The 11,456-nt window shown below is 42.8% G+C and overlaps 1 protein-coding gene across 1 annotated transcript; it reads right to left on the bottom strand.

Annotated features, from left to right (window-relative positions):
- Nucleotides 1-9,757: 9,757 nt before the first annotated feature.
- adck1 (aarF domain containing kinase 1) lies at nucleotides 9,758-11,176 on the bottom strand (the record flags this gene model as incomplete). Its single annotated transcript, XM_034134760.1, is given in 2 exon segments — nucleotides 9,758-10,526; nucleotides 10,983-11,176. Coding segments are annotated over 2 exon segments (354 nt in total), but the record flags the coding sequence as incomplete, so codon positions are not given.
- Between the last annotated feature and the right edge of the window lie 280 nt (nucleotides 11,177-11,456).

Here is an 11,456-nt window from a genome sequence, read left to right as displayed (position 1 = left end):
CCACAGGCGTAGATCAGAGGGGAAATTGGGTGCAACAAGATTGGTTATGCAGTTAAGACTAATGGCGCGTTTCCACTACAGCCCGCAGCCCGGTTTAAGAGGGCTGTGACGTCAGCGGCCCGTTTGTGGTTGCGTTTCCACTTGGCCTAGTACCGGCCGGCGGGTCCTAATTCACAGTTTTTCTGGCCTCATAAAATCGTGGGGCCAGGGCCAAAGACAACCGGGCTGAGTTTGTGACGTCAACGCTCTCGGCTGCTGATTGGTTGGAGAGAATCGTCACAATCTGCGCGCGAGATAATCCATTTTTACAAACAGCATTTTTGTTAACAGAGGAGCTACAACAATGGCAAATAAAAGCACACCATGGTCGGTCGAGGAAGTGACGACGTCCATTATATTGCAGATGATAAGGTCCAGCGGGAGCTCGACGGGACAACTCGCAATATCAAAGTCTTTCAGGAGGTCTCTACACAGACACTGGACTCTCCAACGGCGTTACTGGAGTCTGCATGGTACGTTTTTGCTAACGCTCTGTTATTTGCTTGAAAGCTTTGTGTCCCTGCTTTGTGTCCCTATCTGTTCTAAAGCTCACTTCTAACAAATAAGTCTATTTTATCCTTACATTTATGTTCGACAACCCATGCTCTTATGGAGCCCCGAAGGCTAGCTAGGCAGATAGCATTAGCGAGAGCTATTGTTTGCTAACACCATATGTGCCATTGTTTACGTTCAGTTTGTCTTTTCTATAGTTGTTGTTGCTATTTATAGTATTGTGCTGCAGTAGTTTGTGGAATTTACAAGTCATGTTTCTGTTCTAGATGATTACATTGGGACTAGCGAGGAGGAACAGTTCCGAACAACGTCCTCTGCATCAACAGCACAAACCGAGGAGGAGGATCTGGCCCTGCAGGAACGGCAACTGGCCCAGCAGAATCAATGCCATGTCTTATCTTATTGCTTGTTGATAAATAATTGCACCCACCAGCGATCATACAGAAAGATGGCATCATCTAGGCGTCCCTCTGCAGTCAGAAATATCATAAACACCATCGTCCACAAAGCACTGTACAGGGGTTTATGGATTTAAGAGAATACTTATCACAGTGAAACCTTTATCATCTGTTGCAATTAAAGCAAATAAGAGAATAAATACTTGGTTAAATAAGACATTTTAACTCTTTAGCAGGACAACTCTGCATACTGTTTGAAATTGAGTTTGCTAGCTTGAGGTCCTCTTCTAAAACATAACATTACATAATGGTATTAAGAATACATGATAAATACATGTAGAAAAATTACTCAATTGTAATACCCTCGTTGTGCTAGACTCAAACACATTGCTTATATATTTCAAAGAGAAGAGAACAAAAGAAAACACCTATACAAAGAGAGCGGTGCACAGCGCTTAATATTTACTTGCACTATATTTCTGTTGATCTGGGTTATTGTGTTGCACTGTTGGAGGAGCCTGTGACCTAAGATGTTCATTGTCATAACTACACTAGCTATGTTCGTATGACAAAATAAAAAACCTTGAACCTTGAGGCTGTGTCTTTCAGACAAACCATCATAATCATATTATTTTATGCTGTGGATACTTTAGCCTCCATCCATGTTAACAATTTTTTACACTTGCATTTATGAATATAGTTCTGTTGTGTTTTACACTTTTGTATTTATGTTTATAGTTTGCTTTGATATTTGCTTAATTTATTAGATTATTATTATTATTATGGGGGCAGTACTGGTGCTTGAAATTCAAATATTTACTAAATAGTCAATTCTGATAACATTTTTTTGGTTTAAATAATTTGACAAACACATGTATGTGAAAAAGAAAAGATGTATTTATGTTCAATACAATACAATGAATATTTAGGTATTACATTATACATTCTAGGTATTCAGGTAGCGCATCAGACCCTCTCGTATGTCCCTGCCCTCCTCTGCACCGTGTGCCACTGCTACCCCTGGTAGACGTAGGTTTTCCTCAGGCATCCTGAAGTTCTCCACCCACTGAGTGTGTGAAAGATGGAACAATCACATTCCACCACTCGGTCGGTAACTTCTGAAATACACAAACAAAAGCATACATATTTTAATACGTAAAAGTGGTAGCTACAATTAATTAAATACTTGAAATACTTTGGTCGTATAGGGAGCGTGAGCCTAAACACATTGCTAGTTAGCGAACGTTAGCTTACCAAGTAGCATTGTAGTTAGTAGTGATTCGAGTCGTCCTGTAGTCTCTGCGGCGTAGGAGGACTGCCCGAACTCTCGCGTCAGCTTCTTCTATACCTCGTCTTGCTATACGTCGCCTCTTTCGAAACAACTCTTGTCTATTTCTTGTGATAATAAACCACACAGCAAAAAACAAGCAAACGATCGCTTTCACATCTTCACATCCTCCATTGTTGTGTCGCATTGAAGATGACGTCACGGCAGTTTTAAGCAGCGTCGCTCCGCCTACACTGCGTTACTATAGATACTACCCCAGTTCCTAAACTGTAATGGAAACGCGCCATAAAGTGAGCTGGTCCTAACGAGGCCAATCGCGGCCCAGCCATACCGAGCGGGGCCGAGCGAGGCCGTGTAGTGGAAATGCGCCATAAATGACAGCCCAGCTGTACTGTGACAGATCTGAAAGCAGAGGTGTGTAAACATAGACATGGGAGTGTTCTGTATCCTGGCTGCAATATAAATAGATGTATAGATATATATATAGACAGACGTATATGGTGGACGGGTGGCGCAGTGGTCTGTGCGTCTGATCATCAGATCAAGGGGGGCGTTGGGGAACTCCAGTTCGAAACCTGCTCCCGCAAGACACTTCACCTGAACTTGCTCCTGTGGGTGTTGTCCACAGTAGATGACCATTACATGTATGATCTGTATGTGTAATGTGTATTTGTAAAGCGCTTTGAGATTCATTGATAAAGCGCTATAATAAATATAAGGATTAGTATATAGATAGATAGATAGATCGATCAACACATTCTCACTCCCAACTCGGCCTATGTTGACGTTATGTCAGGGTCCCTGTCGTCACTTTCCAACGCAAGGGGGGCCCTTTAGCGTCAAGTTTCAACTATCAGGGAGTCCCATTGACTTGCATAGAGCTCCCTGAATGTTGGTAATAGACGAGTTGGGATCGCGGAGAAATGCTCTCCGCAGATCGATTCTCACAGTGTTTATCAACCTTTTTCTAACTCAATATCAAGCCACACTTATTGTTTTTACTTCTTTATTTTAATTGAATAATTTCGGACTTTTGTTGCTGTCAGTTAGGGGGAGAGTACGGGCTCAGAATACTGAAATCTGTATTGTTTCATCGTTTTTTCCTACTAATTTTGTATTTTGCACATTTTGCAAATATGGCACCATCGATCATCTTAAGATAAGATATACTTTATTGATCCCAAGTTGGAAATGTTTTCGTTACAGCAGCATGTGTAACAGTTGTAAATATGCAGTGGTGTTTATTTGTAAATCATTTAGTATAATCACACAAATTCTGTGTTTTATATTTAACCTCTTCTACACCGCATCCCCGATATCGGGGGGGAAAACGCGTCATCTGAGGAAACAGTGTCTGAGGGCATCTTAATATTTAATAAACTATGAATGTTTTATATCCATGTAACGGGAAGAAACTCATCTAACTGATCTTTTTTTTTTTTTTTTCAAAAAAACCCCCACAATGCTAACGCTGAGCCTCTGAATTAGCAACGAGCGAAAAACAGATTACTGCACCGAAACTCACTCATAAAACCTTATTATTTATCTTTTCTGCACATCCAACACATCGATTCCCATGTATAGACCTGTAACAGTCAACTGCACGAGGAGTTGGAAAGGTAGTTCAGTAAATCAGTAATATCTTTAACCTGTTCCACCCTGAGCCTGTTTTTCAGGTCTCAGGCTCGAAAATGACATTCCCAGGACCATATCTTCCCTTCTAAAAGGGTTACATTAATAATCTTTGTTCTCAAAGTAATGATAAACCTGTGAGTTGGATGTAGAAAAGTCAGAATCAATATAGATGTTTTTTATTTTAAAGAAAATTCAGATTGAACATAGTAAAAAACTGTAAATTATAGTGTCCGTCCAAACATTATTTTTTACTTATAGTGAAAACTACCCTTGGATGATGGTAAGGTAGACTAAAAGCTTTAGGAATCCAAAGTACAACATATAATAAGTACCCTGTCTCGAGACTGATGCAAAACAAGTGACATTTGACCTTTTTAGAGAGGTTTAGCAAAGAAAACTCCACCTCTGGGGTGATTTTGGTGGAAATGGGCGTTTTTTCCGTTTCTCTGGAACCCATTGGTCGATTTTGGTGATTGACATCTCTTTCTGACTGTTAGAGCCAATAGAATCGAAGGGGGGTTTTCATATAGACTCCAACGTTAACACAAAAAGGTGTGGGCTTTGCGCATGTAGTTTTGCATGAGAGTGAAGCTATCTCTCGCTCTGACATCTGGAAACGGAAAAACAGATTACTGCACCGAAACTCACTCATAAAACCTTATTATTTATCTTTTCTGCACATCCAACACATCGATTCCCATCGTGAGATGACACAGAATTGATGGGTACATACATTATCACTTTATGATAAGAACTCGCAACTTTATAAACAAAAACAGACATCAAAACATGTGGCGCTAGGTAGCTAAAAACGCTAACATGGCTTACCTGTGTCGTTGTCTGGTCATAACCAGTCTTCAATGGCATTAAAACGATAAAAACGCTGCTGAAGTTAATCCATAGGTTAATCCAATGTGTCTGTGTCCCTTTGAAATGATTTCTGATAATCCATAAGCAATAAACCTATTTTTCCGTTTCCAGATGTCAGAGCGAGAGATAGCTTCACTCTCATGCAAAACTACATGCGCAAAGCCCACACCTTTTTGTGTTAACGTTGGAGTCTATATGAAAACCCCCCTTCGATTCTATTGGCTCTAACAGTCAGAAAGAGATGTCAATCACCAAAATCGACCAATGGGTTCCAGAGAAACGGAAAAAAACGCCCATTTCCACCAAAATCACCCCAGAGGTGGAGTTTTCTTTGCTAAACCTCTCTAAAAAGGTCAAATGTCACTTGTTTTGCATCAGTCTCGATACAGGGTACTTATTATATGTTGTACTTTAGATTCCTAAAGCTTTTAGTCTACCTTACCATCATCCAAGGGTAGTTTTCACTATAAGTAAAAAATAATGTTTGGACGGACACTATAATTTACAGTTTTTTACTATGTTCAATCTGAATTTTCTTTAAAATAAAAAACATCTATATTGATTCTGACTTTTCTACATCCAACTCACAGGTTTATCATTACTTTGAGAACAAAGATTATTAATGTAACCCTTTTAGAAGGGAAGATATGGTCCTGGGAATGTCATTTTCGAGCCTGAGACCTGAAAAACAGGCTCAGGGTGGAACAGGTTAAAGATATTACTGATTTACTGAACTACCTTTCCAACTCCTCGTGCAGTTGACTGTTACAGGTCTATACAGGTTTATGGTACAATGCATAAGCTTCAAATCGAGAGACTGAAACTTTATTTCTCTTTACCGTTCTGTTTTAATTTCACAATAAAGTTAATAGTAATATTATGTTTGATATTATTATGTTTTATTAACTAGACCACTGGTTTTTTAACCCGCACCGCCTAGTTGTTAAATCACGTTATTGAATTTAGTTGTTGAATAAGTTATATTTGATGAAAACATTTAAATATTAAGAGTAGCCTACATACAAAATAGGGGAAAGTAGAAGGTCAATGATAGAAATATAGAAAAGAAAATATCAAGAAGATACTGTAGTGATCTCTACAATAAAACAGTATAGTGCAGGACGTCCAAAGATATTAATAGGAGGATGTGCAAAACAGACAAACTAATAAGGCTTTATTTAAACATTAAAGAATACTTTAAAGGGGACCTATCATGCAAAATGCACTTTTGCACGTCTTTTCTACATGAATATGTGTCCCCGGTGTTCCAGGGAACTCACCAAGTGTCAGAAAACACAACCCTCTCTATCTTCCTCCATACCCAAATCTCTAAAAAAGGGGCTTCAACGGATCTGATAAAAACTGATCCAGATTTGAACACTGTCCTGACGTCAGGACAGTGGCGCTACGGCTATTGGGCCAACTCCACCAATCAGGAGGAGACAGCCATGGCCATTGCCGTTCGAAAGCGCTGGAGACGCTGTAGTACATATGCCAGGCCTGTAGATGGTGCTGTTCTCACAGAATCTGCCCTTGCAAAAACAGAGCTAAAAAATGTCAAATTGAGCAAAATGAGGCATGGCTAAAATGCATGATCTGTTTGGTATTTTGAAAAAAAAAAAGTATAAATATGCCTTATACTATATTATTCAAATATAGCATGATAGGTCCACTTTAAGTTAAGGTCTTCTTTTGAATAAGAAAAAAACATTGGGGGTATCAACAGATAAATATTAAGTCTGACAAAGTACTTAACGTCTAATATATTGCATAGTTTATTTTGGCACTTGACAATCACCTTGCCTGAATTTGACTCAGGTGTAACTAAAGTCTGATTTAAGGGTTGTTTATATTTCACATCATTAATCAGAATCTGCAAAGTAACAAAAATAAATGTAGTGGAGAAAAAAAATACCAGGTTAACCTCTGAATTGTAGTGGAGTAGAGCAAAGTAGTACATGCTGCTGTAACAAAAACATTTCCCAACTTGGGATCAATAAAGTATATCTTATCTTATCTTAAGATGATCGATGGCTACTGCCATATTTGCAAAATGTGCCTCTGAACCTTGACAAGTGCATGTTTCAGGCTTATCAATGAACAACAGGAGGGGTCACAGACATAAGACCAGCTGTTAAATAAAGCTATTCTGACCTTAGCTGTCATGTGGGTATATATTAATGCTGCCCATTATGGACACAAGCAATTGTCACCCATTTATTAATTATATGTTTTAAATTTGATAACACCACTGTGTTTCGTATCCCCTAAACCTCCAGGGGTGGCAACTTCTAATTGTGGGAAATACGAAAACGTCTTTTAAAACTACAATTCCCAGTAGAGACGTGCCATAGAACATGTTGCAAAACAAACAATAGCCAGCATGTGTAGTTCTCGGGGGGGGGGGGGGGGGGGCTGGACCCGTCCGAGTCCAGTTTTGGATAGTCTGCCGTGGTTCCATTCCATTTCAAAGAGCTGTTTGACGCTCGGCGTAACCTTGTCGCATTGCCACTCCAACATCCAATCACAGAGCTTGAGGACTAATCACGGGGTTTGTAAAGCAAGGCGGATGTTGTAGTCCCAAACGATAGCTGGGGATTCTGGGTAGTGTAGTGTCTTTGGAAACTCTGTAGTGTCTAAACTCAGAAAAAACTATTTGTTTCTCCGAATCGAAGGTTAAAAACACAAAAGCATTGTACACAATTTAAACCAATCAATATTGTGTAATTAACAAGGATAAACTGATGTTTTTTAGTGGATGAGTAATGCAGATATCACTGTGTAATCATTTGACAGTGAGGGGAATACTTCCGGTTTTATTATGAAAACTTCGAGACCGGAAATACTGTTTTCACCCCGTGAGGGTTGACGCTAACTTTACATGAAAGCTGCCGCATATACACGTTCTCCTGGCGAGACCTCAAATCATCTTCGTAATATCTATCAAACTATAGATCCTACACATCGACTGGACGTAGATTCTAAAAGTACAATATACACTTCTCGCTAGAAATCTAATAAAAAAGCATTTTAATGGCCAAACTATTCCACAATTTAGGATTTTCCAGAGAGGGTTATTTGTGAATAAAAGAACCTCCGGAGCGTTTGCAATCAACGGGAGCATGTTGTTTCTTACACGCCCACTTTAAAACGTGACTCTGGGTCGTATTAAGCTGCTGAACAATCGACCTATATGGTCGTTTTTTGTAGGAGGACAGGCTGGGAGGAAAGGACGTCCCATTGCTCTTAAAACATAGTATCTCACTTCCTCTCTCCTCACATGGTCCCATGCATTTTGTTGTGCAACAGTGTAATGCAAATGACAATAATGATCCTCAAACAAACAGGAAAGTGTAGTGCCGAGAGAAGGGAGACGGAGGCGGTGCATCGAAGGTGCAAATCTCTCTTTATTGGGGAGCAGAAATCGACGTGCTGTCGGGTTGCAGGAAAGAGGAGAAGAGAAAGTGAAAGAGGAGGACACACAGTAGGTACCCCGGAGGTACCGTCAACATATATGTCCGGGCGGAAACAATACCCCCAACCTGTAGTTCCCGGATTGAATTATGTAACCCCAGTGTATGAATCAGTGATCACTACACAAGCCCCCCCAGAATTCAACCATGGACACAATCCTCGCGTTGGGAGGAAGCACCACAGGGGCTGAGGAGGGCGGGCCATGGAACGGGCCGTCGGAAGGGGGCCGCAGGAGAGGGTAGGGGCCGCAGGAGAGGGTAGGGGCCCCAACGAAGGCGAGGGCATCCCCACCGGAGGGCGGGTGGCGGGCCGGAACGGGCCGTCGTCAGGGGGCCGCAGAAAGCAGGGTCGCTGTGTCGAGACCAGGGGACGGGCGTGAAAAAAAACCCGGTGGTCCCCAGCAGGGAGGAGCGCTGCCCGGCCGCAGGCGAAGGCACAGCGGCGGCGGGCACGAAGTCCTCGGGAGGAAGGAGCCGTGTCCCCGGGAGGAAGGAGCCGTGGACAGGGGAGAGGCCAGATGGGGCGCCGTCGAGGCGAACCGTGAGCCGCGGTTAGAGGTGAGGCCAGGCAGGGTCCCGAAGCGCGCCACCCACGGGCCGATGAAGGCATGGGCGACGTCCGGAACCGCCGAGGCGAGGGAAGAGGCGAGACGGGGTCCAGAAGCGCGCCACTGTGTGACGTCCGAAAACCGCCGTCGAGGTGGTGATAAAGCGAGAGGGTCCACACGAGGCCGACCAGCCATGGTCGAACCTCCTCTCAGTCACCAGAAAAAAACTCAAAAATGGTCGTCCCGTCCACGAACAAAAACAGGTGGGCGAAATAGCGAGAGGATCCACGCGAGGCCGACCAGACATGATCGAACCTCCTCTCCGGCACCACAAAAAACAAAAATAAAAATAAAAAAACAGTCGGATGTCAGCCGCTAGCTGCTGTGGCTAGCCGCTGTTAGCTGTTGCCAGCTGCTAGCCGTTAGCAGTCGTGGCTAGCTGATCTCGGCGGCCGTTAGTCGCCGGCCGGACATGCAGCCGCATGTCCCGAACCAACCCGGCACGGTCACGTACCGGCCCCATGGAAGGGTTGCCGTCCCCCAGAGCCGAAAAGCCGTGGAAATGGCGAGCGTCGTCCGCGTCCATTCCGTGGGGCGCACCGAGCCACAGTCCGAGCGCACGTGGCAGCTACGGAGGTCTCCAAAAATCCCCGGCATTTCGAGAAAAAACAAGAGTTTTTTTGCCGTGTTCGGTTCAGTCTCGGAACCTTCGCGAGACTTATGTCAGGGTCACCAATGTAGTGCCGAGAGAAGGGAGACGGAGGCGGTGCATCGAAGGTGCAAATCTCTCTTTATTGGGGAGCAGAAATCGACGTGCTGTCGGGTTGCAGGAAAGAGGAGAAGAGAAAGTGAAAGAGGAGGACACACAGTAGGTACCCCGGAGGTACCGTCAACATATATGTCCGGGCGGAAACAATACCCCCAACCTGTAGTTCCCGGATTGAATTATGTAACCCCAGTGTATGAATCAGTGATCACTACAAAAGCAACAAATGAAATAGTATACTTTAATAATAACTCATTAACATATCATTAAAACATCCAACCAAGTTATTGTGTTTTTGTGTATTCTCGGTACTCACGGTACCGTATTATAGGACAAGGCCAACAACATTAAATAATACGATAAATATAACCGCAAATTCGTGAAAAATGTAAATAGGAGCTTTGACACTAACAGACAGTACTGTAACAATTTTTTGACCGAAAATGTTCCCACCAGCTTATAGTCCTGCAGCTGTATGACAGTTTGCAGATACTCTGTGAACACAGGTTATGTATTCCCTGTCTAATGTAATGGTTCAAGTCAATTTCCAGTTTATAAAAAAATATAATTGAAAATAATCGTATTGATTTTCATAAGACTAAAACAAATAATGTATCTTGAGAAAATGAAATATAATTGTTTTTAAAGTGTCTCAGCTGACTGGACAGATCGGTTTCCAGATCGGTTTCCAGAGACACCAGAATGTTATGTCCATGTATGCATGTCTATACAGTTTCGAAATGAGTCAATACCATAATAGTAACCTGTGTGTGTATGAGCACATGTTCAACATTTGTTAACATGCAATAAGAGCTACAGCCACTGTTTCATGTGTCTCAATGCAGAAATGTGAGCAGAGCAGTGAGCCAGGTTCCCAGCCGGCAGCCCTTCACCCAGAGCAGCAGCTCGTACACACTGAGCCCGCACAGCTGCACACACTCCGCCAGCGTGACCTGCACCCGCCTGCTCCTGGACCGGGCCTTACTCCTCCTGTGCCTGTCAGTGGGGTCAAGAGTCAGGCACTGTTTAGTTTAGCAGGATAATCTCCACATATTAACATCACTTTTACGATTTTTTTAAGTAAATTGCTAACGTTAAGCTATAAAGGAACTACAGCACAGTCACATGACTTCACGTCACCACAGCTAAGCTAAAAGTGGCTAATGATCAGCGTCTTGACCTTTAATATTTGCATTTAGTAAATTGTTAGCTGTTCTTATGAGGCATAGAAGCTTCAGACAGTCACCAGTGGGGTATTTACTGACGTATTTTATGTCCTAGAACAAAACTTGAAAATCTCTTCAGCTTGGGTTAACCACAGACCTTATTTCAGGATAACAATCAACAACACTTTTTTTTTACTTTGAGCCAGGGGAAGTGGTAAAAGCTGACTAATGTCCAGGTTTTATTCCTGCTCCACGTCACTAGAGAGGAGAGAACAACTCTGCTGACCTGGCCATAGCACGTATGCAGCAGCGGGACATGTTGATGAAGGACGAGGACGAGGCTCTGGTCTGTAAGGTGGTCTCGATGCCCCTGAGCAGATCGTTGGTCTTCAGCAGCAGCAGCATCTGCCGGGGAACTCTGTTCAGCAGCTCGCTAATCTGAGGGAGGTACTGAGCCGCATTGGTCTGGATCTCTACATCCTGCCGGGGTAGACACATAGGAAGACAAGCTGTGTCTTTACTGGATCCACACATGTAGTGACAAGAATGAGAAAAAAAGATCACATACACTCCCACATTTAACGGCTCTGCACTTGCTCCCAGTAAAATGTTGAACTCTTATTCTTGCCTACAAAGCCCTTCATGTCAGGCTCTATCCTATCATAAAGAGCTCAAAGTTCCCTACTGTCCCAATAGGGCATAACATTCCAAGAACAGAATCCCAGTTTGTGTTTAGGAGTCAGACTCCCTCTCCACATCT

Source organism: Trematomus bernacchii, unplaced genomic scaffold (genome assembly GCF_902827165.1).
Source record: "Trematomus bernacchii unplaced genomic scaffold, fTreBer1.1, whole genome shotgun sequence".
In the NCBI taxonomy this organism is placed as follows: domain Eukaryota; kingdom Metazoa; phylum Chordata; class Actinopteri; order Perciformes; family Nototheniidae; genus Trematomus; species Trematomus bernacchii.
Note: the sequence above shows the minus strand (reverse complement) of the source record. Positions and strands in the feature narration are given on the sequence as shown.